The sequence below is a fragment of the Kogia breviceps genome, chromosome 1, assembly GCF_026419965.1.
Source record: "Kogia breviceps isolate mKogBre1 chromosome 1, mKogBre1 haplotype 1, whole genome shotgun sequence".
Taxonomy (NCBI): Eukaryota; Metazoa; Chordata; class Mammalia; order Artiodactyla; family Physeteridae; genus Kogia; species Kogia breviceps.
In genome coordinates this window covers 174,071,526-174,098,274 of record NC_081310.1, presented here as the reverse complement: position 1 = coordinate 174,098,274, position 26,749 = coordinate 174,071,526, and the positions used below count along the sequence as shown (strand labels likewise).

Sequence of the window (26,749 nt, the reverse complement as noted above, 5' to 3'; positions counted from 1 at the left end):
TCGCTCTTCCATTCACAGAGAGAGTCAGAGAAAGGTGGGAAAAAAAGAACAAAAATTACCTTCCTGGGAAGTGAAGTGCCTACTTAATTGGCCAAGACTGAAAAACAGAGTATGAAAGATTGATTCTCCTTAACGTGTATATTCCAAGGTGGTCCTATTTCTAGCATTATCTTTAGGTTAACCCAACAAACCTTTATTGTTACCTACTACATGCTATATGTTAGGTATGTAACTATGAGTAAAACAGCTTCATGAAGTAGACACATAAACAAGTAATCATAGCAGACTTCTGCTCCCAGCCATGATGGAGTAACTGGTACCAGACTCATCATCTACCATAAATAACTACGAAAACTGGACAGAATACTTAAGACAATTGTTTTCCATAAGAATATAATAGTGCAAGATTACAATCCCTGGGAGAAGGGAAACTTAGAGTGAGCCCCATAACTGCCCAGTTCTCTTTTAATGGACAGCTTCTCAACCACAGCACAGAAAGCTGGAACCCAAACAGATAGAGGGTTCTCACCAAGCCCAAGGAGCAGAGATCTGAATTTGTCTAGAATTTGAGTGGTAGGACACTGGAGAAGGAGCTGTGAAAAGAGGGGATCCCAAAAGGCTGAGGGCTGGGACATAAAGGCACAGGTTTGTCATATACTAGATGTTACATCGATGAGAAGGAAACAGAATCACTAGAGGTCAAGCAGTGCTGGGCTAGGAGGTAGGAGCATTTTAGAATTCCTGCTCTGCCAAAGTGAAGAAATCACATTAACACCACAGACCAGCAGACACTAGAAAGGCCTTCAGGAGTAAAGACCACATTCTAGGGCAAAACCTACTCTGAACCTCTCCTCACAAAGCCTAAAACCAACACAGTATAATACGGCATAATAATAGAGAAATATATAGACACTATGAGAACACTAAAGAACAAGTTCAAATCAAGGCTTCAGGGAAAGCACCAGAAAGGAGCTTATGTTTACCTGAATCAGAAAACATCAGGCAGGGACTTCCCTGTTGGCACAGTGGTTAAGAATCCGCCTGCCAGGACTTCCCTGGTGGCACAGTGGTTAAGAATCTGCCTGCCAATGAAGGGAACATGGGTTCGAGCCCTGGTCCAGGAAGATCCCATGTGCCGCGGAGCAACTAAACCCGTGCGCCACAACTACTGAGCCTGCGCTCTAGAGCCCGCGAGCCACAACTACTGAGCCCACGTGCCACAACTACTGAAGCCCACGTGCCTACAGCCTATGCTCTGCAACAAGAGAAGCTACCTCAGTGAGAAGCCCACACACCGCAACAAAGGGTAGCCCCAGCTTGCCACAACTAGAGAAAGTCCGTGCCCAGCAAAGAAGACCCAACGCAGCCCCCCCGAAAAAATATATATATATATAAATAAAATAAAAAATTTTTAAAAGACTCAACGCAGCCAAAAACAAAATAAATAAATTTATATTTTTTAAAAAAGAATACATCAGACAGAATGGTAATGGCATAGGCAGAGGAATGGAGTACTCTATGTGGAAACATGAAACGGCATGCTATGAAAAGCGATTTGAATGTGGAAGAGAAAAAGGAGTATAGGATGCTTCAGGGATTTCAACCTAAGAATATGAGTAGAGGCGATCTTTGCACCGCTACAGGGAATAAAGGAGGAAGAGGGGTAAAAGATCGTGAGTTCAGTCTTGATATATTAAGTTGGAGCTAGCTGGGAGACATCCAGTTGGAGATGTGTGACATACAGGTGGCTATGTGGTCTGGGGCCCAGGAGAGAAGTGAATGAACACGTATAGACTTGGGAGTAGTGAGCACACAGGTTAAAATTATGGGAAAGAATGAGATGGCCCAGGGAGAGTGCACAGGTGTGAGACAAGAAAGGGTAGAAACAGAACCCTGAAGAACAAAACATTTAAGGGACAAGCTGAGAAGGGAGTGAGGGAAGAATTAGAAAGTACGATGCATCAGCTGTAAGGGAGGGCAAAGAAAAGCATGGTGTAACTTAAGGCAACTGAGGAAAGGGTATCAAGAAAGCAGTCAAAGGTGTCAAATGCAGCAGAGATGTTAAGTAAGGTAAAAGTAAAGGTGTCAAGCTAGGGAGGTCACTGGTTACCTTGGTAAAAGCCAAGGTTTAGGCAGAAGCCAGACCTCACTGGATTCAGAAGAGGACAGAGGTGGGAGAATAGAGACAGCAAATGTGGTCTGCTCATTCAGAAAGCTTCCCTGGCTGGGAAGGATAAGCCAGGAACCTGGCTAGAGCTCCCTCACAAAGAACAGTGCCTGGCTCAATAAATATTTGTTGAATGAATAAGCAATAATAATAAAAATACAACAAATAAATGATCTGTACCCATCTGGTTGTTTAACCAGTCCTTGTTTCTAACTGTATCAGTTTGTCTGTCTGCAAACTGGATATGTATTAGGCCCAAGCCAAGTTCCACTTCCTTCACGAAGCCTTCCCTGATTCTTCTAACCTTCAACAACCTCCTCTATGACAATCAGAAAACAAACAGTAACAAGTGTTGGTGAGGACATGGAGAAATTGGAACCCTAGTACATTGCTGGTGGAAATGTAAAATGGTGCAGCAGCCGTAGCAAAAAGTTAAAGAGTTATCATATGATCCAGCAATTCTACTCCTAGGTATAGGTACAATGAAATATTATTCAGCTATGAAAAGGAATGAAGTACTGATACATGTTACAACATGAATGAATCTTGAAAACATTACCCTAAGTGAAAGAAGCTAGACATAAAAGGCCACATATTGTATGAATCCATTTATATTAAATGTCCAGAATAGGCAAATCCATAGAGTCCGAAATTAGATTAGTGGTTTCCAGAAGCTAGGGGAGGGAGAAAGGGGGAATGACTGCTAATGGGTATGAGGTTTCTTTTAGGAGGTGAGTAAACTGTTCTGGAATTAAACAGTGGTATTATATCTCAATTAAAAAAATAAATAACCTCATCTAATCTCTTACTACAGAACTCCTAAATTCTACCCATCTACTTAGCCCTACATCTACTGATTTGTATTGAGTAAAATTACTCTCTCCAGTGAGAGAGAGGTTCCTTGAAGACACAGAGCCTCATCAATTTTCTCCTGGACTAGTATTTCATTAGCTTTCTAACAGATATCCTTACCTCTAGCCCTGATCTCCCTCCCCTTTCCATCTTTCTCCCATCCCCACCATTACCATTCTTCCATATTCCAGCAAAAATGTTCTAGAAATTTACCAGTATTACTCTTCTGCTTAAAGTTTTCAATAGCTCCCAATTTCCTAAGGCAATTCTCTCCAAAGTAGAGCTTTTGCTTACCAGAAGTGCACAAAACAAACCACTGGGATATGAAAAGAAAATATTAAAACTATTTATATTTGTTTTTGACATCTCTCATAAACATAAGACATTAGTACAATGGTGCTTGTTATAATATATAAACAAACAAACTGGGGCACATCTTCAATTTTTTTTTATGGATATAAGTACATAATCAAGAAAATGTGTAGACCATCTGCCTTAAAAGATTAAAATCAAAGCTTCTTTCCATGGCATACAAGATCCTTCATCACCTGGCCACCTCTTCAGGAGTTGCCATTCCAGCTTTGCTCTTTGTATTCCAGCAGCACTAAACTGCGTATAGAGTTTCCTTTATTTACCAAGCTGTTTCATAATTTTGTGCTTTTGCTCTTGCAATCCCATTGCCTGGGAATACCCTTCGAATCCTTCAAATTCAACCTTCAAAATTCTGTTCAGGTGTCAGCTTCTCTGGAGAGAATTCTTCAGTTCTCCCCCTTCATCTCTAAGCTAAATGCTTCTCTGGTTGCAGTAGCACTCAGGTCAATGGTATCCCTCTGTCTTTTCACTTACCACATCGTAATATTTATACATCTATCTCCTTCATTAAACTGGGAGTTCTTCCAGGGCAGGAACTGTGTTGTACTCATCTTTATTACCCTCGTGCTTAAGCCCAGGACCAAACTCCTAATAAGTTCTCAAAAATTGGTTCTGAATTGGATACTTTTTCTCTGTACTCAAAATACTTATTAGCTAACTCTGTAATCTACTTCCCAGAAGCAAGGGAATAACAGTAAAAGTTTTCATAGCCAATTGTTAGCTTCTGGAATACATTAGCCTCAATGACCCTCCGCGGTTTAGGCTTCCAATGCTGGTTCCAGCTCTCTCCTGTGCATGCGCATATATAACTCTTCAGATGCACACATTCTTTCTTAAGATGTTAAAATATTTGCGAATATTTTAATCAGATCTTGCTGTTCTCAAAGGCATTATGTCTCTTTAAAGTGCCTTCACATACCTCTGTCCTGATTGTGTTCATTTTAAGCTTTAACTCTCAAATGATAGATTGTGTTGATTTTAACGTTTAATTCTCAAAGGACAATTCCCTTATTGCTAACTTATTATTCAGTCAACAAATATTTTTATGGTGCATCTACTATATGTCAAGCCCTTGGAATAGTTGGCGTGAGCAAAACAGGCAAAATCTCTGCTCTCGAGAAGCTGACAATCTATTATAGGAATTTCCAAATTCTTGGGGTCACTTCATGTTTTTCTCCAGATACTGATAATCCCCAGGTCCAAAATGCTATTTTAAGCCATGTAACAATAATGTTAGACAAAAAAAATAGTAATTCAATGGCTCACAAGGAAAACCCAGAGCATCTTTCATCAAATTGTAATCACTGCTTCCTAGCAGTGGGCTCCAGCACTGAACCCAAAGCTGAAATAAAAAATAAGCCAACTATACATAAGTCAATGGGTACCTGGGGCTCTCCCAAAGATGGAGAAACTGCTAAGTGATAAACAGGAATGGGGATGATTGGAGAGCTGCTTTGTTTTATTTAGTTTTTCAGGAATAATTTCTATAATCCATGAGCTAAAGACAACAGCAAACAATCAAGAATGTATTTTATCAGGGAAAACGTAAGCGCTCAGATTAAAAACTGAACAAATTCATGAGTAGATAAATACTGATTCAGGCTACCAACAATAGGTTTTTGCTGCTATTGTTTCGTTGTTGCTTCTTCAGATAGGTTCTACCCCCCCTTATAAAAAGAGTTAACATGTACCCTGGAAAACACAGAAAAGTATAAAGAGATAATAATTCCACTACTCAAAAAAATATATAAACATTTAGTTATATATCTTGCTTCAGACTTTCTATTACATAAAAATATTTTTTTCTTTTCACAAAATTGACACCAATTTTGAATATGAATATGCAATTGTATATCATGCTTTTTCATGCTTAACACTAGGAGCATTTCCCACGTACTTGTTCTTCTAAAATGTGAATTTTTAAGTCAGGTAATATTCCACCATGTGGACATGCCATAATCTCACCACTCCTATTGTGGGGCAGGTTGTAGCAATGTTTTGCAACACAGAATAAATAAGCATTGATGACTGCTCTCATTCACAACCATCTAAATATGTCCTTGAGGTAAATTCCTAAAGGGGGAATTACTAAGTCAAAGAATATGAACTTTTTAAGGATCTTGATTTATGCCAAAAAGTTCTCTGTTCAAACTCTCCAGCACAATAGGAGGGCAACCACATCACCCCTTGGCAGCACTAGATATTTTTACTTTGATTTTCATCAATATGATAGGTTAAAAAGGATTTCTCATCTTAATCTGCAGCTCTTCGGTTAGTAATGAGAATGAACTTTTTTAAAAATGTTTTATAAATCATTTTAATTTCTTATGATACTCTGCTTATGTCTCAATCATTTTTGCTATTAGGACACAGTGTTTTTTTAAAAATTGATGTAAAAGAGCTCTGATAAATTAAAATACGTTAAAAAAATCTGTCTGTCATGTATTGCTTGCATGTTCCCTCAGTTTGAACACATATGGCTCTTGGTTCTTCCATGATAAAAGCTCCAAACTTTTCTAAAATGGAACTGGTACAATCTAATTCCCATCAGAACCACTCCTACCAATACCACCTTTGCACCTTTATACTCAATCTGTTCCTTAGGGTGCTGTTTTGAAGCACCAGGCTCAAGGGATACTAAAAACTAGCCCAAAGAGCCCACAGTACCATGTTTAACCAACTAGCTTGGCAAATACAGAAACACTCAGCAATGCTTCTTCCTCTCCTATACTCAGAATCCCTCAAATAACAAGCTCATCCTGGTTCAGGACAAAAAAACTGTCTTTGGTCCTCCAAAAGATCATCTGTGGTTGGAAGGCAGCACAGCAGAAGAAAAAAAGCATGAGCTCTAGAGTAGAAAAAGCTGCGTTTAGATTCCTGGCTCTGTCATGTTCTTGCCTGTATGACCTTGGTCAAGTCATTTTGCCTCCCTGGGCCTCAATTTCCTAACTACAAAATAAAATTATCTGTTTTCAGGTTATCATAAGGATTAAATGAAACATGTAATGTTTACAACCAGGGGTCTGGTATGTGGTAGGTGCACTTCAAAAAGTGTGATTTTCCTACTCTGATGGTGCTAAATCAGTTACTTATTTAATTCAAATGATCTTACATAAAATGTTGGCTTGAAATAGTTAGCTGTCCCAGCAAAGCATCATCTGGGTAAAAAACATTTAGGTCAGCTTTCTGTCAACCGCAATTTCCACTGTTATAATTATGCAATCATCAACCACCACTGCAAAACAACAAAAACCCCAAAGCTGATGTTACTGAAATTGTTAAATACAGTAATTACTTGATTCTCAAGATCATGGCCACCAACTCCTTTTGGAAAGCAACAGAAACTTTTCTAATTATGGGGACAAAAGACGGATTAATTGTCCCAGACAGCGGTCTCTACAACAGAAGGCTTTTGGTCATTGCCCAGAACAGCAACATACTGAGAAGTCATTCTCAAATTGCTGTTTCCTCACATTCCATACTCTGAAAGGTACAATGTCAACAAAAGAACCAAAAGAAAAAAAAAGACAGAAAAAAGGATATTCTTTGAGATTTAGCCTTTTTGGCACTTTTTCCTGGCAAGAGGTAACAGACTGGTGAAATAATCTCTAGGAGGAAAGCATACTTTATAAAATCTATCAGCATAACCCCATTCTATGGAAGAAGCAAGGAACACATTCTCCCTCTAAGTATAGAGTGTAGATTCCTTCAGGAAAGGAAAGAAAGCCAAGTATCACTTATGTTCAGAGAACTATACTACACGCTTTAATTATTATTATTATTATCATTATTTTTGCAGTACGCGGACCTCTCACTGTTGTGGCCTCTCCTGTTGCGGAGCACAGGCTCCAGACACGCAGGCCCAGCAGCCATGGCTCACGGGCCCAGCCGCTCCGCGGCATGTGGGATCCTCCAGGACCGGGGCACGAACCCGCGTCCCCTTCATCGGCAGGCGGACTCCCAACCGCTGCGCCACCAGGGAAGCCCTATATTATGTTTTAAATCAAGTTATGAGGTAGGTCTTATGTTTTCTTAATGACAATAGGTAACTTGCTCAATGTTTTATATAAGTTACTAAGTGGAAAGAAACATCCAGCTCCAGCACCAGGCCCTTCTAACTTTGAAACCTTTTTCTTTTCTTTACATCTTCATCAAATCTCAAAATGATCGTGCCAATTCTCCTTTATGAGAAATAACCCAGGAACTTCCCTGGCGGTCCAGTGGTTAAGACTCCATGCTTCCACTGCACGGGGCACGGTTTCGATCCCTGGTGGGGGAACTAAGGATCCCACATGCCAAGTGGCAGCGGCCAAAAAAAAAAGAGAGAGAAAGAACCCAATTTAAATTTTGGTTTAAAACAAAACAGACAAATAAACCCAACAAACTAAGTGTCCACCTAAAGGATGACCACATCTGTCAATTAGCAGGTTGCTTTTCTGGCTCCTACTAGTCTTTAAAGTGAACTGAAAGACTCACACCAAGTACCCTTTATTAAAAATCTTAAATATATAAAGAAAATGGTACCTGTTGACAACCACAGAGCACTGAAGCAGAAGCAAATATAAAACAGGTACAAGCTTCTCAACCACTTCACAGATGTCTGCCAACAAAATCCTGATAAAATCCAAGAAGCACGGCTTGGCTTGATTCCCAGCTTCTCCATGGCCTTCCCGACAGGCAGAACCAGTCCACTAGAAAGACAGAAAAAGAAGAAATTATATGCCAAGTAATTAATAATTGATTCCTCGAAATGCAGAGTGCTGGAGAGTGTGACAGATTAGGGAGAAGGGAAGTTTCAAGTTTGTCTTTCACTGCTCATACCTGCCTATAAATTTCAAAGCTGAGCTTTGGCATAGCCTATAATTATCAGGATAAAAACATAGCCAGGGATATGAAATGAATCCCCTGCAAAACTGAAACACTTTATATTCCATATTTTCTAATCTAACATCATCTATGTGGAACAATGGGAAGCGTACCAGACTGAAAAAAAAAGATCTGCATTTCAGTTCCAGTTCTGCTACTAACAGCTTTGTGACTTTATACAAATACACTTTCTTACCTATGAAGAGTTTGGAGCATCAGAGGTAAATTAATCTGAAGGCTTTTCTAGCCATGTTTTAAAAAAATTTTAATGTGATTGTCTTTATGCAGGGCATGCACTCTCCAGTTTGCTACTGTCCCCACCACTCTTACCTTTAAAATCTATCCAGTTTACACTTTGATGTCACCTCCCTGATCCTTAGAATCATTAGCAATTCCTGACTTAAATTCATATATCCATTCAACAAGTATTTACACAGCCCCTATTTTGTACTAGGCACTGTGCTGACTACTCTATAATCTAGAGACCGAATGATTTAGGTCCCTTCCAGAAGAAAAAAATGATTTTCCATCAGTTTCTTCTTTCTTACACAACTTCCCTATATTGTATAAATTATTATATAAATCTTGGCAGTATTATGAGGGTTGACTGAGTTCTGAAGAAGCAATTTAAAAATCTTCTGTTCCGGACTTCCCTGGCAGCACAGTGGTTAAGAATTCGCCTGTCAATGCAGGGGACACGGGTTCGAGCCCTGGTCCGGGAAGATCCCACATGCTGTGGAGCAACTAAGCCTGTGCGCCACAACTACTGAGCCTGCGTGCCACAACTACTGAAGCCCGTGCCTAGCGCATGTGCTCCACAACAAGAGAAGCCACCGCAATGAGAAGCCCACACACTGCAATGACTAGCCCCACCCACCCCACCCCACCCCACCCCACCCCACCCCCGCTTGCCACAACTAGAGAAAGCCCGCGGCAGCAACGAAGACCCAAGGCAGCCAAAAATAAATAAATAAAAAGTCTTCTGTCCTAAATATGCACCTGTCATCCACATCTGGAAAATGGCACAGACTGACAACCCCAGCCCCAGCCAGCACTGTATGGGTTGGATAACAATACTGATTAATACCAGGAAAGACAAACACACACACAGAACTGCAAAACTAAGGTAGAGCCCACCCAAGAAAAAGCTTTCACTGAGCCTTAAGCATCTGAAGGACTTCTTTCTCATTCACTTCCATCCATTCCTATTTCTAGCAGTTTTTCATGGTATGTTAGGCAGCAGGGGGCAGAAAGGAAGTGTGCAGGTAAGACACATGCTCAAAAGATTATGAAATGGAGCCTAAGTTAGAAAGTATATCCAGCAACTTTTCTAGCCTCCCAAGATGGAATGAGTAAGTGTGCATGCGTGCGTGTGCGTGCACGTGTGTGCATATGAATCTTACCCAACACATTTCTGCCTACCACAAAAGGATTTTAAATTCAAGGTGACTCAACACCTGTCATCAATAGTGTGGCAGGTGGGCGATAGAAGCATAAAAGAAATGAATAGGTTTTGAAATGGGAGTAATAAACACCACTGGATTAGCAAGCTGATTAGAAGGGCAATGTCTCACAAATCATGCATGAGAGGCAGTTATTGTCATGTGAACTCCCAACCAGTCATTCTTCTGAAACCTACAATTGCCTAAGGGCACAAATCACTGCTAAGGTCCAGTCAAAGGCTTGCTGACCAGAGGCAGGAACACCACCACATCACCAAGATCCAAATGGCTTGTTATAGAATCAAAGGGAAACAGCCCAGGGAGAGAACACACACCCCCACAATACTTGACAAATGAAAATCTAGAAAAGCTTGCAAGAGTTCTGGCATTTAGGGCGTTACAAGTACACCCGAAATAAAAGCACTCTCTGTTGCAGCAGCTGTTCAGACAGAGCAGGGGGTAATGTTTACTTAATGCTTCAGGTTGATGGGGGATGTATCATAGTTCAGTCTGTCAGCTACATATGTGGAACTCCATTTATGTACCCAGAGATAAGATATGTTTGAACGGCAGAGCACGTCTGAAACAGCCTATTCAGCTGGTATGAGTAATTAAGAATAAAGCTCTTAAAACAAAAAAAAAAGTCTCAGATATTTGGGAAAGTTACAGAACAGACTGCCAGGAATAGTTTTGCTTATATTTGCAGACATTGTTTTCCAAATAGCTGGAAAAATGAACAGATTGTTCTGGGAGGTCGTGTTTCCAATTTGTTCCTAGCTTCCAGTCTGTTCATCAGATAAGAAAGCACAAGGAGAGTCAGCTAATACTCCACCAACTGCATCTATCTTCGATTGCGCACAACCACGGTGAGAGGAAATAAAGCAAAGCTTTCCTAGAATCTCGCCTGAGGTCTTTTCTCTTGACTTCCTTTATTTCACCTTTGTGCTCACTGCAACCACCACAGGACCCCTCGGTAGGGCATAATTTCCAAGTCCTGAACAAGGCAGGTTTCGCATCGTAGTGCTCAGCCCCGCCCCCCTTATTCAGCATCAACTTGCTGTCTTGGTGGGGAGAACAAACACCAGAGACTGAAGCTAGGGGCTAGGGAGGAAGAAGGCCAGCAGCGTCTCGCGGCCGGTCTGTCTGTCCGTCTGTCTGCGGATGGAGGGAGCCGCAAGACCAGGCCCGGGCCCGAAAGAAGCGGGGTTCAGCCTGAGACTCGAGCTCCGCACCTGCAAAGTCAGAAGCAGCTGGCTGCCCTAGCCGGGCCAGGAGCGCCACCTCCGGGTCCCAACACCCGGCCAGCGAACCCCCAGAAACAGCCCGTCCCGCTTGCCCCTCCCCTGAGCTCGTGGTCCTCGGCCCGGCAGCCAGCCGCCCCCGGCCACCTACCGGGGCTCAGGGCCACAAAGCGGGGCCCCCGCTCTCGGCGGCCTCCGCCTCCTCCCGGTCCATGGGGTCGGGGCCCCAACCTTCGCTCCCCTCACCCGGGGGAGGAGGAAAAGGAAGAAGGCAATGCGGGCTCCCCACCCGGACAGCTCACTCTGGCCTCAGCCTCCCTGGACAGCAACGGCGGCCGGAAACGCCGCCCCCTCCCACCACCCGGACTCAACCCGGAAACATACTCTTCACGCTAAACAAGCCCTCCTGTCCCCCCGGAAGCTCAATTCCAGCCGCGAGCCCGAGGGGGTGGAGGGGTAGTGCTGGGGGGTAGAACTACGCACGAGCGAAGGAACCTGGGTCCCCAGGCTGTCGCCTCCCGCTCTCCAGAAGCGGTCTGCACCTTCGCCCGCCCTGCGCGGGCCCCAGGCCCCAGACTCTGGCAATACCCACAAACAAGATGGCGGCAACGGCAGCACCCCCTACGGCTTAGCGCCCAGCTGTGCCATTGGCTAGAGCCTGGAGTGAGGCCGCCGCGGATTGGTCGAGAGCGCTGCGGGGGTGGGGGTGGAGCTGCAGCAGCCTGGAGCCGGGAGTGGGCAACACGGCGTGAGCAGCGGCCCCAGGCTCGCGGAGCACCGCGCTCGGAGAAGACTTCGCCGCTCGGGGCCGCAGCCTGGTGAGCTCAGCCCCCTTCAAGCCCTCCCTTACATCCCAGCCGGGGCCACTCCGAGCCGGCGCCTATCGATGCCGACACACCCCGGGGACCCTATCGCGACTCCACCGCGCCATATCGCGACACCATCGTGCCTTGTCGAGACTCCATTTTGCCACAGCCCTTCTCAATATATAGCTATATCTTTTAAAAAAATTTGCCCTGTCATCTTTGGGGGCTGTCCCATGTCGTGATTTTGCCGTGATCTCTCCGTGACATAACCGCGCCATCGTGAAGTGTGATCTCATCGCCGCCCCTGTCGTGACTTCATCAATGTCGTGTTGTGACCTGGCTGCGGCGGGACAGGTGGTGACCGTCAGGAACCCTCCTTCCCTTCTCATCTCCCCATCTCAGCAGCCCCTCTTCGATTATCCGGCTTTTGGAGTCTCCGTTGTCCTGGGAGCTACCCGGGACCCCTTCTTGCTTCTCCAGCCCCTGCCGGCGTCCACAGGCTGGTAGCCGGGCGGGGAGGGTGAGGAGAGGGAGCGCAAGGGGTTAATTCTGCTGCTCTGCTGCTGCAGCTTCTGCCCGAGGGAGGGAAAGGAGAGGAGGCAAGGAGCCTGCGGGGGCGACTGAGAGCCCTGGCTGGAGGGATGGGGTCTCCAGAGGGCCCTCTGAGCTTTCCCTGGTCAGCACCTTGCTTCCTCCCTTCTGCTGAAGCTTGTCTCCTGTCTGTCCTGAAGAAGGGAGGGGAAAGGAAACCTAGGATGCCCTTTTCCCTCATGCCAGCCTGAGTCCGGATAATCGAACTTCAACCGTGTATGTCTCCATTCCTCCCTGTCTGTCCTCACCACTCCCTCTCTGTACGCCTGGTGGAGGGAAACAAAACCTGGCCTCTGGTGCCAGGGAGCAGCTGAGCAGTGGGGCCAGCCCCCTCCCACCCCCAGGAGATTGGTGAGGAGAGCTGTCCAGGATGCATGGTCCTTCTTTCCCACTTTCCGGAGGTGACCTTGGACCAGGGTCCCCTCTTCATCCCTAAGGACTTGAGGGTCCAGCCCCTTAAAGGGGCTCCCCCAAGGGAGGTCAGTCCTGAGGAGTCCATGCCTCCTGATCCTCCCCTCCCTCTGTGCTAATCCCTCCCTCCCTCCCTCCCTCCTCCACTTCCACCCCCACCCCTCCTCTGCAGAGGGATGCTCAGTCCCTCTTGTGTTCACAGTTGGGCAAGGCGGGCATCATGGCCTCGGATTGCGAGCCAGCTCTGAACCAGGCAGAGGGCCGAAACCCCACCCTGGAGCGCTACCTGGGAGCCCTCCGTGAGGCCAAGAATGACAGCGAGCAGTTTGCAGCCCTGCTGCTAGTAAGGAACGGACTGACAGTTGGGAGGTGGGAAGGGCTGGGTGGTTGGGCTCCCTAGGAATGGGGTCAACAAGTCCCCAAGGATATATAGGTGGTGCTGGTAACCCTGGAGGCACCAAAGAAGGCCCAAGGCACCTACCTGTGGACTCATTTTGGCTCCCCTGAGTATGGGAGCAAAGGGGAGAATGGGGGTGAATAAAGCTTGTGGCCCTAGGAGCCTTGGAGGAAGCTGAGTGGGTCTGCTCTCTGGGGCGTCCCAGAGCAGATGGGAGCTGACTCATGGGGTTACAGCAGCAGGTAGTAACTAGTGCAGAATACCTGAGGGCTGGGGATGTTTGTTCTGGAGGTGGAGAGAGTGGCAGGACTGGAAGTGACTGGGAAGGGGTCCTAGGGGATGGCCAGGATGGGTATGTAAGTTGCGGGTGAAGGATCTGGTTCGGGGCTTAGCCCTGGAGGAACCCAAGCTGGGGACAGCAGAACAGGAGCTGCAGTGCTGGGAAGGGGGGGTGGGGGGGGGAAGGAGGGAGTACAGCCTGCTTGTTTGCCATGGCAACAGGGAGAAGGCTCCAGAGTCAAGGGCTCACACTGCAGCAGAGGAGGTGTTTAGGTGAAATGTAAGGGGAAATGTTTTGACAGGCAGAGCGGCGAGACACAGGAGCCATTTCCCCTGAGAAGGTGGCGGGAATGGATCAGAGACTTCTCTGGAGAGAGCAATTAGGGAGGGACCCCAAATCCTTGGAGAATTTTAAACACTGAGTTCTAAGCCTCTTCCAACTCAGGATGTGGGCATCTAGCTTAGACATCAGGAAGAACTTCTCAACTAACCGGGTAATGAAAGAGTAGAATGAGCAGTTGAGGAGGACCTGACCTCCCTTCCACAGGGATCACAGATTAGGGATCCCAGAGGTCACACCTGTCTGCCTCTGGGGAGAAGGAAGGAGCTGGATGAAGTGATCTCTGGGAGACCTCCTGACCCCAGAGTGAATCTTGTTATATAATCTAGTCCTGCTAATGGTCAACCCCCAGAGTGCAGGGGACAGTCTTTGCCACCCCTTCCTTTCATCCTGCTGATAGCACATACCTCCTTTAGGTGACCAAGGCAGTCAAAGCAGGTGACATCGATGCCAAAACTAGGCGGCGGATCTTTGATGCTGTCGGCTTCACCTTCCCCAATCGTCTCCTGACTACCAAGGAGGCGCCGGATGGCTGCCCCGACCATGTTCTCCGGGCCTTGGGTGTGGCCCTGCTGGCCTGCTTCTGCAGTGACCCTGAACTAGCCGCCCATCCCCAGGTCCTGAACAAGATCCCCATCCTTAGCACCTTCCTCACAGCCCGGGGGGACCCTGACGATGCTGCCCGCCGTTCCATGATTGATGACACCTACCAGTGCCTGACAGCTGTGGCAGGCACACCTCGTGGGCCCCGACACCTCATTGCCGGTGGCACCGTGTCTGCCCTGTGTCAGGCATACCTGGGGCATGGCTATGGCTTTGACCAGGCCCTGGCACTCCTGGTGGGGCTGTTGGCCGCTGCTGAGACACAGTGCTGGAAAGAGGGGGAGCCTGACCTGCTGGCTGTTTTGCGGGGCCTCAGCGAAGATTTCCAGAAAGCCGAGGATGCCAGCAAGTTTGAGCTCTGCCAGCTGCTGCCCCTCTTCCTGCCCCCAACAACTGTGCCCTCTGAATGCCTCCGGGATCTGCAGGCCGGGCTGGCACGCATCCTGGGCAGCAAGCTGAGCTCCTGGCAGCGCAACCCAGCATTGAAGCTGGCAGCCCGCCTGGCGCACGCCTGCGGCTCCGACTGGATCCCAGCGGGCAGCTCCGGGAGCAAGTTCCTGGCCCTGCTGGTGAATCTGGCATGCGTGGAGGTGCGGCTGGCACTGGAGGAGACAGGCACAGAGGTGAAAGAGGATGTGGTGACCGCTTGCTATGCCCTCATGGAGTTGGGGATCCAGGAATGCACCCGCTGTGAGCAGTCACTGCTTAAGGAGCCACAGAAGGTGCAGCTTGTGAGCGTCATGAAGGAGGCCATCGGGGCTGTCATCCACTACCTGCAGCAGGTGAGGGTTCAGTGCCTCACCCGAGGGGGCCCAGTGTGGGAGGGGGAGCCAGAAGGCAAGGGAAAGGGGGAAGTGAAACCCCGAACCCGGGTGTATGGGGAGACAGAGAAGACGTACCTACCTACCTCCGGAGGGCTGATCCTGCAGCACTCCAGGGAGTAGTGTGTGGCCAAGCCTCCCTCTCCCTCCCTGAGCCTCCACACAAGCACCATACCACACGCCATATGTGCACTCCCATCACAGTACACACACGCACACACACAACACAGAAACCTCCTACTCACAACCCTCCCCCCGGTCCACACACACGAAAGTGAAGCAGTCTGTTCTGTTCAGTCTACAGCATGGCCTTACACACATACACATACAAACTTGTAACAGTACAGGGAAAAGGAGCGGGGCAGCCTGCTTCCTGTCCTCCGTGGAGGGTCTGCTAACTCCATTTGATCACCTGCCCCAACATCCCCTCCTCCCTCCTGCCTAAGAGTCAGCTCTCCTGTCCTGCAGGGGTTCCCTCAGCACTCCGGTCTCTTGAGCAGCCTGCTCCAGCCGCATACCCCCCACACCGTGCCAAGCTCCCACTCTCTCATTCTTTCTGATTTAGCCCAAAGGGGGGCTTCTCTCGTGGCCTCCCGCCCCACGTCAGAGCCACTGTAGAGGGAGTGTTTTCTTAGCTTTGGACCTGTGGGTCTCCTTCTAGCCTTGAGAGGCTTTAGAGGCTGAGCCCCAGCGAGTGCAGGGGCGTGTTATCTAAAGTCCAGTTCCCTCGGCAGGCGTGCCCTGCGGGCCTGCTCCGTGCCAGCCCCCGGTTGAGCGTGTCCCAAGCACGCGCTGGCTTCTGGGTACACAGGGCCTGCCTTTGCAGGGCTCCCAGGCCAGCATTCCCTTCCACTTGCGTTATTCCTAGCCTGGCTGGCATGCTGGCCCGGCAGGGGAGGCTCTCTGGTCCTGCTCCATCTCAGGGGAGTCCTTTGGCGACAGGTGGGGCCAGAGAAACAGAAGGAGCCCTTTGTGTTTGCCTCCGTGCGGATCCTGGGGGCCTGGCTGGCCGAAGAGGCCTCCTCCCTGCGCAAGGAGGTCTGCCAGCTGCTGCCCTTCCTCGTCCGCTATGCCAAGACCCTCTACGAGGAGGCCGAGGAGGCCAGCGACCTCTCCCAGCAGGTGGCCACCTTGGCCATCTCCCCTACCACCCCGGGGGCCACCTGGCCAGGGGATGCTCTCCGGTGAGTTTGTAGTTATGGTCTGTTCAGCCAGAATGTGCTAAAGGAAGGAGTAACACAGGGATACCTCCTCTCTCCCCAAACTGGGCTGTGCCAGGCTTCCTGACGGGGGCCTGAGGTTTGGCAGTATTTCTGTTTGTTGCGGGGTGGGGTGAGGGGTTGTTCCCTCAGGACACCTGGGCTTCCTTGTCTCACTCGCCAACCCCAGGTTACTCTGTAAAAAGAGAACTGCTATTGAGCATCTACTGCCTGCCAGGCATTTTACTGTACCCTTTACCATTTTGATCTCATTTGGTCCACGCAGCAAATCTAGGACAGAAGTCTCATCCACATCTTCAGGATGAGGAAACTGAGACTCCAGGAGGTTAAAGTAACTTGCCCACACTCACAGCCCAAGTTTGAGCCCAGGCCTGTGCAACTCCGAAGCTTGTGCTCTTTCTGCAGTGCCTACGAAGATGTGTTCTCCTTCTCCCCTACTTCCCTTTCTCTTAGATGGGGTGCCCCCCCCAAAAGGGAATCCTGGTGCCTTCATTTCTCCCCACACACATCTGTCCCTTCTACACCCCCAGGCTCCTCCTGCCCGGCTGGTGCCACCTGACGGTCGAAGATGGGCCCCGGGAGATCCTGATCAAGGAGGGGGCCCCCTCACTTCTGTGCAAGTATTTCCTGCAGCAGTGGGAACTCACATCCCCTGGCCACGACACCTCAGTGCTGCCCGACAGCGTGGAGATCAGCCTGCAGACCTGCTGTCACATCTTCCTCAACCTCGTGGTCACTGCACCAGGGCTGATCAAGTGAGGCCGGGGAAGAATTGGAGGAAGCGGGGTTCCTGCTCAAACTTGCCCCAAATCTCGATCTCCTACTTTGCTTCCCTGTGCCCACGGGTTCCTATCAGTGTTGGAATGAAAGGGTCTCGGGATGGAGAGAGAGCACCCCACACAGGGACTTGGTATATGTGGAAGCCCTCTGGGCGTGTATGTCTACCTGCTCCAGCCATAACCCAGTCTCTGCTCCCCCGATGCCACGGATGGGGCCCAAAGTTAACTGTTCACCCTGCTGCCTAATCTCTTGCCAAAGCCTGGCCTGGTAAAGCTGGGAGCCCAGCCTCCCAGGCTTCCGCAGGGCTTGGTCTGCCTCTACTAATCTCCCGCCTCCCATCTTTCGCTCCCTTTCTCCCCAGGCGAGATGCCTGCTTCACTTCTCTAATGAACACCCTGATGGCGTCGCTGCCCGCACTAGTGCAGCAGCAGGGGAGGCTGCTTCTGGCTGCCAATGTGGCCACCCTGGGCCTCCTCATGGCCCGGCTCCTTAGCACCTCTCCAGGTAAGCCCTGGGGACCCAGTCCTGACAGATGGAAGCAGAAGACCTGGGTGGACCTGCTATGTTCTGGGCATAAGTCATCATTTTCTGAAAACGGTTTTACAGAATTTTCCAGTCAAGGAAATCTCTGAAGCGCACCTCCCTCCCCCGCCCCACCCCACCCTTCTTCCCCAAATGATAACACTTTCTTCCTTCTGAAGCCTTTTAAGGCAAGGTCTGGTGGGTGTAAGTACAGGCCCGCTCCGAGGCACAGGCATAAGCACCTGGAATCCCCAGCAGCCCAAGGAATCTGAATTCTGTGTTTTCAAGGTGGAGCCGCCCCCTCCCAGGCCTTGAGTCAGAAACATGACTTTTCTCCATTGAGGTTTTTCTGTGCTCGGCACCGCGCCTCCCTCGTGACAGGCTTCAGTGCTCCTGTGCACTTACCTTCCCCACCTCCCGCCTCACTCTGGCTGCATGTAGCGGGGAGGGACATCCGCTGCAGCCCCCTGCCAGCCCTCTGTGTCTCCCACTTTGGCCGTGGGTGTCTGCTTGGGTCCCTCTGTCCCTGCCTGTTCCCTGTACCCCATCTGTCAGGTTGGAGGAGCTGCACAGATGCCTGGGAACAGGGTGTAATGAGCCTGTACCCTCAGCTGCCTCTGTTCCTTGTGCCGGGGCGGGGGGGGGGGGGCAGTAGGGTACCTGGCAGCTGGAAGGGGAGCGCGTCCCAGTAGACCAGGAGCTCCCCCCATCCCTCGAACCCCTGAGCTCCCTCAGATCCAGGCTGCATCTCCACAGCCCCTGAGTAGAGCCACAGTACTGGTTCACCCACAAACACCACCAGGTTAGCCTAACAACCTCGGGAAAGCATCTGCAGTGCAGGGGGCGAACCCCTGCAGGCAGGCGAGCCAAGCCTGGACCCCAGCCCACGGTCCCCTCTGGCACCCTCTTCTGGCCTGAGAATCAAATTGCTGCACCGTCCTCAGCCTGTAAAGTACTGTAGGCCCAGCCGAAGCTCCCGTCACTACTCAGACTACAGGAGGGTCCGACCACGAGGTAGTGTCCCAAGATTATTACATTTCATTCTCACGACAGAGTTCTAAGATTAGCACTATTGGCCCCATTTTACTAGTGAAGAAACAAGACCCAGAAAAGTGAATTAACCAAGGTCACACACTGAAGTCAGAGGTAGGGTTTGAACGCAGGCAGGCTGATTCCAGGCTACGCTTTGGCTCCTGAGTGTGCCCACCAGGAAGGGAAGGGGCTGGTGAGGCAGCTCGTTCACGCCCCCCTCCCTCCTTGCCTTCCAGCTCTTCAGGGGACACCAGCATCCCGAGGTTTCTTCGCAGCTGCCATCCTCTTCCTGTCGCAATCCCACGTAGCACGGGCCACTCCTGGCTCAGACCAGGCAGTGCTGGCCCTGTCCCCTGACTACGAGGGCATCTGGGCGGATCTGCAGGAGCTCTGGTTCCTGGGCATGCAGGCCTTCACAGGCTGCGTGCCCCTGCTGCCCTGGCTGGCCCCCGCCGCCCTGCGCTCCCGCTGGCCACAGGAGCTGCTTCAGCTGCTGGGCAGCGTCAGCCCCAACTCTGTCAAGCCTGAAATGGTAGCCGCCTATCAGGGTGTCCTGGTTGAGTTGGCCCGGGCCAACCGGCTGTGCCGGGAGGCCATGAGGCTGCAGGCAGGTGAGGAGACGGCCAGCCACTACCACATGGCCGCCCTGGAGCAATGCCTGGCAGAGCCCTGAGGGGGCATCCACTGGGGACAGACCCGGGGGCGGGCGGCAAGGGAAGGAGGGAGGAGGCATCTCCCCTGAAGCCCCCAGATTGGACCCTCTCCCCCCAACTTCCCCCACAAACATCCCAGCTTTCTGGCTTTTCCGAGGGTGAGGGCATGGTGCCCATCCTTCAAGTGTGAGGAACTGCGTCGTGCCCCCTGGGCCCGCTCAGGGGCAGGGATTGGCTTGGAAATCAGCATGGCTGTCCCCACCAGGCCAGGGGAGGTTGGAGCAGCCCGCAGGGAGGGGGGCACTAGGTGTCATTGTGCCCGATGTCTGGCTGCCTCGTAGGAGGGAGGCCTCCAGATGGGACAGGGCTGGCAGGAGCTGGCTGCTTCAGCCCGGGTGCCCTGCCGGCCAGGGCGTGGTCTCCCCTAGACTGTGGTGCCCCTCTGGACTCCCAGGTCCACGTCCTTTAACTTGGCCATTCGGTTCTTGCCCTTGGCCCCCTTGGGCAGAGAGCAGGCTCAGGCCGTTGACATCACAGTTCTTCCTATCAGCTTCAGTGACCCAGGGTCTGAACTGCCCCAGCCTTCCAGGGCAACCTGGGGTACAAAGCTCTGGTGGGGTGGGGGTCGGGAAACCTTCCACCTGAGCTTCCTTGAGGGGACCCAAGAGCCCTTGGATCCTGGTCTCTAAGCTTTTGTGTTGTGTTGCAGCAGAGTGACAGTGAGGGTTGGGGAGTTATTTATTTTGCCTGCCCTTATCCCTGCTTGGACACCTGAGCATCTGATCCCTGTCCCCTTGGTGCCATCTGGCCTGGATGGAGACAGGAACCGGAGGGGTGCTTTCCCAGAATCCGCATGTTTCCCTAGTGACTGCACCCCGTCGCCATCGTAGTGCCTGGCTTTAACTCCCACCCCTGCTTGTGATTCCTCTCTGCAGAGAGACGCGACTGGCGGCTCCAGTAGGGACTACCTTTCTTATGAACCTGATCCCTTGCTTCCCTCTCCCCTTCCCTCCCCCAGTGCGTTCTGTGATCGCCCAGTTCAAAGCTGTGCACATGTGGACACTCAATAAATGTTCATTGGTGACCAGATGGCTCCCGTGTGGTCTGTCCTGCACCTTCTTCCTTCCAGGCCCCAGCAGCTCACAGCACACATGCCCTGTGAAACATACTTCACAAGTGTCGTCTCATTCAGCCCTCCCAAGAATCCAGTGAAGCAAGTGTCATCCTGATTCTCCAGGTGAAGAAACTCAAGCAGGGGTAGGTGATTTGTTCGAGGTGTTACAGCCAGTACGTGCCAGAGTCAAGACTCCATGCGGGCCATCCACCTTCTCAGCCCACACCCTTCAGTGCCAGATCAGGTGGCAGACTCATATATTGATGTGGCAAGGCCTCTGCAGGGGCTCTTGTGCTCCTGTGTACAAATGAAGTTCCGCCCCTCCATGTCAGCAGATTGTGGCCAAGTAGCACTGCCACATCCTCCAATGTTTAAAGGGAAGTCAGGAATCTTAGTGTTTATGTGAAATCTGGTTTTGAATGTTGATATTTTTAATTAAATCAGTACTACCCCAACAGAACATCTGCAGGCCAAACGTGACTTTCAGGCAACTAGCTGTTTACTTCTGTTCTATGCCAAGTGAGAAGGGGAATGGTCTGAGAGCTTCGGTGGAGACTGGACCCAAGTACCCACTGCCTCACCAGGCCTGAACCAAAGCTGTAAGTCTGGAGCCAGACCAGCCTCTGGCCCACGTTCTGCAGACTCTTTTCCACCTAGGCCCTCAAGCCTGCAAGCATTGATTGAGCACATCCTAAGTGCCTACCTGTGGTTGGCTATGCATAGACAGGAACATTCATTTATCTATTGGATGTACTGAAAGTCATGTCCTCGGCACGGAGTCCCTGAAATCCCTGAAAAATATGAAAAGACAAACCCTGCCTGTCAAGCAGCTTAAAATCTAGAGAGGAAACAGACAAGGCAAAGGACAGCTCCTAAAGATGTAAGCAGTTGCTTCCAGGGGGGGTCTAAATAAAGTGTGGCTGGAGCATAAGAGTCCCTCAGCCTGGCTGAATAAGTCCAGGAAAACTCGGAGGAAGTATTTGTGGCGAGACCTGAAGGGAGAAGGGGCTTGCCAGGTAGACAAGCCGAGGGACAGCAGCTTGGGAACTGCAAGTAGGTCGTTACTGCTACAGTGGAGAGTGTGAAGTGGGGAGTGGTGGAAGAGGAGGTTGGACCAGTGAGCAAGGACCAGATCTTAACAATTCCTGGTGTGCCAGGCTAAGCAGTTTGGATGTGCAGTCATGCTGAGACTGTGGATTTTTGAGCAGGTTGAATGTGATCCATTTGCATTTTACAGAGACGACTTCAGCTGCAACAGGGGTGACTGGGTCAGGTAGCTCGGAGAGGAGGTAGTAAGTCTGAATCGAGCCAGTGGCAGTGAGGGTGAAGAAAGTATAGGTCAGAGTTAGCTAATTGGGCTTGGTGATTAATTGGAAGTGAAGAGGGATAAAGAGCGAAGGATGACTCCCAGGTTCCTGATCGGGGCCAGTGACTGGATAGTGGGGCCATTCACTGTCACGGGGAACACTGAGAGAAAAACAGGTTTGTGTAAAATATAAGCTCATTTTGGTAAATGGTGAATGCATATAGCTTATATCCAGGAGGAAGTGGCACTCTGCAGTCTGGAGCTCAGAGAGAGGCCTGGCCAAGTGACAGATTTAGGAGTTGTCAGTATAGGGGGTCCTTAAAGTCAGGGAAGTGACTGAGATCATCTGGGGAAGTGAAAAGAGAAGAGAAGGGCCCCAAAGCGAAAGGCAACTACCCTTGGTCCTTGCTCTCAAAGTACTCTCCCTTGTGCGGTGGGGGAGAAAAACCCTGCCTAAAGCCTAAAAATGCAAGGCAGACTTGAGCTCTGTACTTTGGTGAGGGATGGTCAGAGAGTTCCCGGCTCTGGAATGGGGAGGAGACTAGGCTACCAGAGTTAAGACCAAGGTTGCTCCTGGTAGTTCAGCAGCAAGGGAGAAAAGGGGGACCTGAGCTGCAGTTGTGAGATCTAACCACGAGGTGGCGCCTCAGCATCTCCTTGTGCCTGATTTCCCCCACCCTGCAAACAGCCCGGCCCAGAGCAGAAGGTTGTCAAAGGCTAGGAGGAGGGTGGTGGCTGTGTCAACAATAAAGGAGGCCGGCCTGAGTCTTTTCTTAACATAAAGTCCAAATGCAAACTCAGGGCTTCCCTGGTGGCACTGTGGTTAAGAACCCGCCTGTCAATGCAAGGGACACGGGTTCGAGCCCTGGTTTGGAAAGATCTCGCATGCCGTGGAGCAACTAAGCCCGTGCGCCATAACTACTGAGCCTGCGCTCTAGAGCCCGCGAGCCACAACTACCCAGACCCGCGTGCCTAGAGCCCATGCTCTGCAACAAGAGAAGCCACTGCAATGGCTCTCAGCAACTAGAGAAAGCCCGTGCACAGCAACAAAGACCCAATGCAGCCAAAAATAAAATTAATTAATTAATTTTAAACCCCCCCCCCAAAAAAAAAACCCCAAACAAATGCAAACTCACTTTTTAAAAAGAGAGGGGAAGATTTGAGCCTGGGAGAAGAGCAATAGGGCAAGTATCCCAAATTGGAGCCCATGTATGTTTGAACATGCGTACCTATGTGTCAATATATGTCCTGTGTTCCCATGCATCCCATAAGTGTCTCTGTGCCCTCTGTGTCCAGGAGTGTCTGCACATGTACCCCTGTGCACATTCCAGGGCTCCACATGTGTGCATGTGTTCCAGAGACTGGGCAACCAACAACGCCCACCTCCATGCCTCAGAAAGTGAGGAGCCCCTTGGTCCTGAACAAGAAGGGCAATAGAGTCTGCAACCACAGGACCCAGAAGCTTTGAGGAGCCCCCAAAGCAGCAGCAGACCATGCAGAACATCCATCTCCCTAGTAGCCATAAGTGAAATCATTCATTTATCAGGTGACTTCCCCAGATTATACCTGGGTTCTATGTCTAGCTACCCAGGGTCGTGTTCACATGGAGGCTTCCTAAAGGATCCCTCAGTAGGCTGAGGGATTCATAAACTCATCCATTCATTCATTTGTCATTTATTTAATAAGCGTTTGCTGAGCACCTGCCATGTACCAAGCCCAGCGCTAGACTAGACATATTTTCTCTTTCTCCTTTCATCTTCTTCTTGTGAACTGGTTCATGAGGCAGGAAAGGAAGATTAGGTTCAGCTGCAAGGAGCCTAAAATGCTGGTTACGGTGTTTAAAATTTTTCTCCCCAAAGATGAGCCATGAGGAGCCGCAGGAGAGTTTTCAGCCAGGAGGTAACATGGTCCAGTCATTTTTGTGGAAGAAGAGATATGAATGAAGGCAGGAGACCATTTGGGGGTGGGGGTGGGGGGGTTGTTGCAATGGTCTAGGCAGTGGTTCTCAGACTTGACTTTGCTTCTGAGCCACCTTACAGGCAATGGCTGGGCCCCACTCCCAGAGTTACTGATTCAGTGGGTCTGGGTGGGGTCCAAGAACTGGCAAGTTCTTCTAACATGTTCCCAGATGTTGTAGGTGATGCTGGTCCAGGCACCACACTTTGAGAACTACTGGTCTATGAGGAAGAGTATGGTAGCTTAACATGCGCACAGAGGATGGAGAGAGATGTTTAAGGATTCGAAATGACAACATTCTATGAGGATTAGCTTATGGAGGTGAGGGAAAGGACAGAGGCTGGTAGGTGTCTCCTTAATTTGAAGGATGGTGGTGCCATTTAAAGAACTATAGAACACAGGAGGAGAGGCAGGCTGGGGTTGGTGGTGGGGGTGGAGGAAATGTTGAGTTCAGTTTGGGCCTTGGAAAGTCTCAGATGGCTGTAACAAGGTGTCTGGAGGAAATATCCAGCTGGCAGTTGTATCTATGGGTCTGGATTTTTGGTGAGAGATACAGACTGGAGATAACAAGGTTGGGAGATAACAGCAGACAGGTAGTCATGAAAGTCTTGCGAGGGGATGAACTCACTAGTGAAGAGTGTAGATAGGAAGAAAAGGCAGAAGTTGCAACTCTGGGAATGAATAACTGACCTTAAGGGTGTGGGTGAAAAGAGGGGAGATAGAAAAGGAGACTGAGGGACATCCCTGATGGTCCAGTGGTTGAGAATCCACCTTCCAATGCAGGGGATGTGGGTTCGGTCCCTGGCCGGGGAACTAAGATCCCACATGCTGCGGGGCAACTAAGCCCACGCTCCACAACTATTGAGCCTGAGTGCTCTGGAGCCCACGCCACAACTAGAGAGAAGCCCGCGTGCCTCAACGAAGATCCCACATGCCACAACTAAGACCCAAAGCAGCCAAATAAATATTTTTTGAAAAAAGAAAAAAAGAAGACTGAGAAATGGTCAGATTAGAAAGGAGGAGAAAGAAGCAAGAAGAGGTTGTCTTAAGCTGCAGGGAAGTAGGGTGAGGAAACCCAGGGAAGCCACTGGGCAGGCAGCTCTTCCTGCCATCTGGCCTTCCCGAGCCTACTGGAGAGAGCAGGAGAGCCTCAGAGCTAGGCACAGGCATCATCAGCCTCGCTGCTCCTGGACGTCTCCCAAAGGGGTCCACCGACCTGCATGCATTCACTGTCACACATACACCTGTCCTGGAGCCTGATGTCTAATGTCCTGTGGCTGAAGTTGAGGGTCGGGGGAAGAGGGGTCTCACCATTGACTCACATATCCACACATATAGACACACACACACACACACACACACACACACACTCCTGACCTCTGATCTGTCCTAGGCATGAGGTTTCAGAGCTGCCCAATTTTGCTTCGTCGAACACCCTAGCTGGTGGTTCCACCTTCTGGAAAGTTCTTAGTGATGAAACCTTGCCTGCTTCTAGCCTCCTCATTCCCCCAAAGCCTCCCAGGCTGAGATGACCCAGACCTGAGTTCTGCACTTGCCATGTGCCTTCTGGGATGCCCTCCTCAAGTCTCCTCCACATACCTCCCATGGGTTAATGCTGTCACCTCTATCTCCCTGTCTCCTCTAATTTAGCTCAATATTTTTACCTTTACTTTCTCATCTTCCACTTCATTAGAAAGGGGCCTAAGAAAACAGCTAGTCCTCTCTTCCTTCCCATACCTTTAAAAAAATAATAATTTAAAAAAGATTTTGGCCATGCCGCATGGCGTGTGGTATCCTAGTTCCCTGGCCAGCGATTGAACCCATGCCCCTTGCATTGGAAGCACACAGTCTTAACCACTGGACCGCCAGGGAAGTCCCTCTCCCATACTTTTTTATTGTTGTTGTTGAAGTTGCAGAAACTGAGGTCAGAGAGGTAAAAGGTCTTGCCCACAATCACACAGTCCATCGGAGTCAGGACTAAATTCTAGGCAAGTGAGTCTAAGGCAATATAGAATAGTAATTCTGAACCCTGAAAGAGGCTAGAGGCAGACTACCCCAGCTCTGCCACTTAACTAGCACCTTGATCTTGGGAAAGTCATGTCACCTCTCTGTGCCTCACTTTTCTCAACTGAGAATGGGGGTGGTAAGGGTTTCTATCTCATAGGGCTGTTGTGAGAGTTAAATAACTCAATACTCATCAAATACTTAGCATAGCGTCTGGCACACTCTGTAATGTTTGCTGTGATTATTTCTACTCTGCCCTGGTCTGAGCATCTTCCTTTTTTTAATTTTAATTTTTTTTTTTTTTTATTTTTTGCGGTACGCGGGCCTCTCACTGTTGTGGCCCCTCCCGTTGCGGAGCACAGGCTCCGGACGCGCAGGCTCAGCAGCCATGGCTCACGGGCCTAGCCGCTCCGTGGCACGTGGGATCTTCCCGGACCGGGGCACGAACCCGTGTCCCCTGCATAGGCAGGCGGACTCTCAACCACTGTGCCACCAGAGAAGCCCTAATTTTTATTTTTATTACTTATTTTTAGCACCTTCCATCTGCTTTCTTAATTCCCATTCCTCTTAGCATTCCTCTCATTTCCCTTTCTTTAATCCTTGTCCCTGTTCCTTAGGAAGGGAGGGCTGGGTTTTGAAGGAAAGAAAGATAGAGTGACTGCAGGAAGTGGAACATGCTTGAGAGCCAGCCAGTGCCTGCCATGGTAACACAAAAACACACAGCCTGTGCATGTTAGTGTGATGATAGCACACGGTCCACATGATGTCAGTTACACGCAGCTTCACTCAACATCCTCTGGGTATGACCAGCCCACACTCGGTCAGCCCAGGCCCTCATGGCTTCAGAAATATCTTGAGCCCTTCTCAGGTGGAACTCATGATGCCCAACCCTAGCGTCAGGCAACTCTCTCTGTTGGGCCAGTTTGTGTCTCCAACTTCCTCAGACCCTGGCTTAGCAGTGGGAGTTACCAGCT

At 49.8% G+C, this 26,749-nt stretch overlaps 2 protein-coding genes across 5 annotated transcripts in view; one reads left to right on the top strand and one right to left on the bottom strand.

Moving 5' to 3' along the window:
* The window catches only part of KIAA0319L (KIAA0319 like), a 110,422-nt gene extending 98,871 nt beyond the window's left edge, over positions 1-11,551 (bottom strand). Inside the window, exons 1-2 of one of the 2 annotated variants that reach the window (XM_067011716.1) lie at positions 11,424-11,551; positions 7,916-8,082 (exon numbers count right to left, since the gene is read on the bottom strand). In XM_067011716.1, coding sequence (XP_066867817.1) covers positions 7,916-8,054 — 139 coding nt within the window. In that variant the 5' untranslated portion in view covers positions 8,055-8,082; positions 11,424-11,551. Of the gene's footprint in view, positions 1-7,915; positions 8,083-11,091; positions 11,320-11,423 lie in introns of those variants that run through there. The other variant, XM_059046827.2, reaches the window with a different exon arrangement.
* On the top strand, positions 11,241-20,479 carry NCDN (neurochondrin). Of its 3 annotated transcripts, none has more exons than XM_067011724.1 (7): positions 11,241-11,758; positions 12,951-13,091; positions 14,181-15,149; positions 16,131-16,372; positions 16,939-17,163; positions 17,550-17,692; positions 18,979-20,479. In XM_067011724.1, exons 2-7 carry the CDS (start codon positions 12,969-12,971, stop codon positions 19,413-19,415), a joined length of 2,139 nt encoding a protein of 712 aa, XP_066867825.1. In that variant the 5' UTR covers positions 11,241-11,758; positions 12,951-12,968; the 3' UTR covers positions 19,416-20,479. The 3 variants fall into 3 exon arrangements, with proteins under 3 accessions (XP_066867825.1, XP_066867827.1, XP_058903041.1); XM_067011726.1 differs by having other exon boundaries at positions 11,332-11,758; positions 12,921-13,091; XM_059047058.2 differs by having other exon boundaries at positions 11,358-12,100.
* The last annotated feature ends 6,270 nt before the right edge of the window (positions 20,480-26,749 follow it).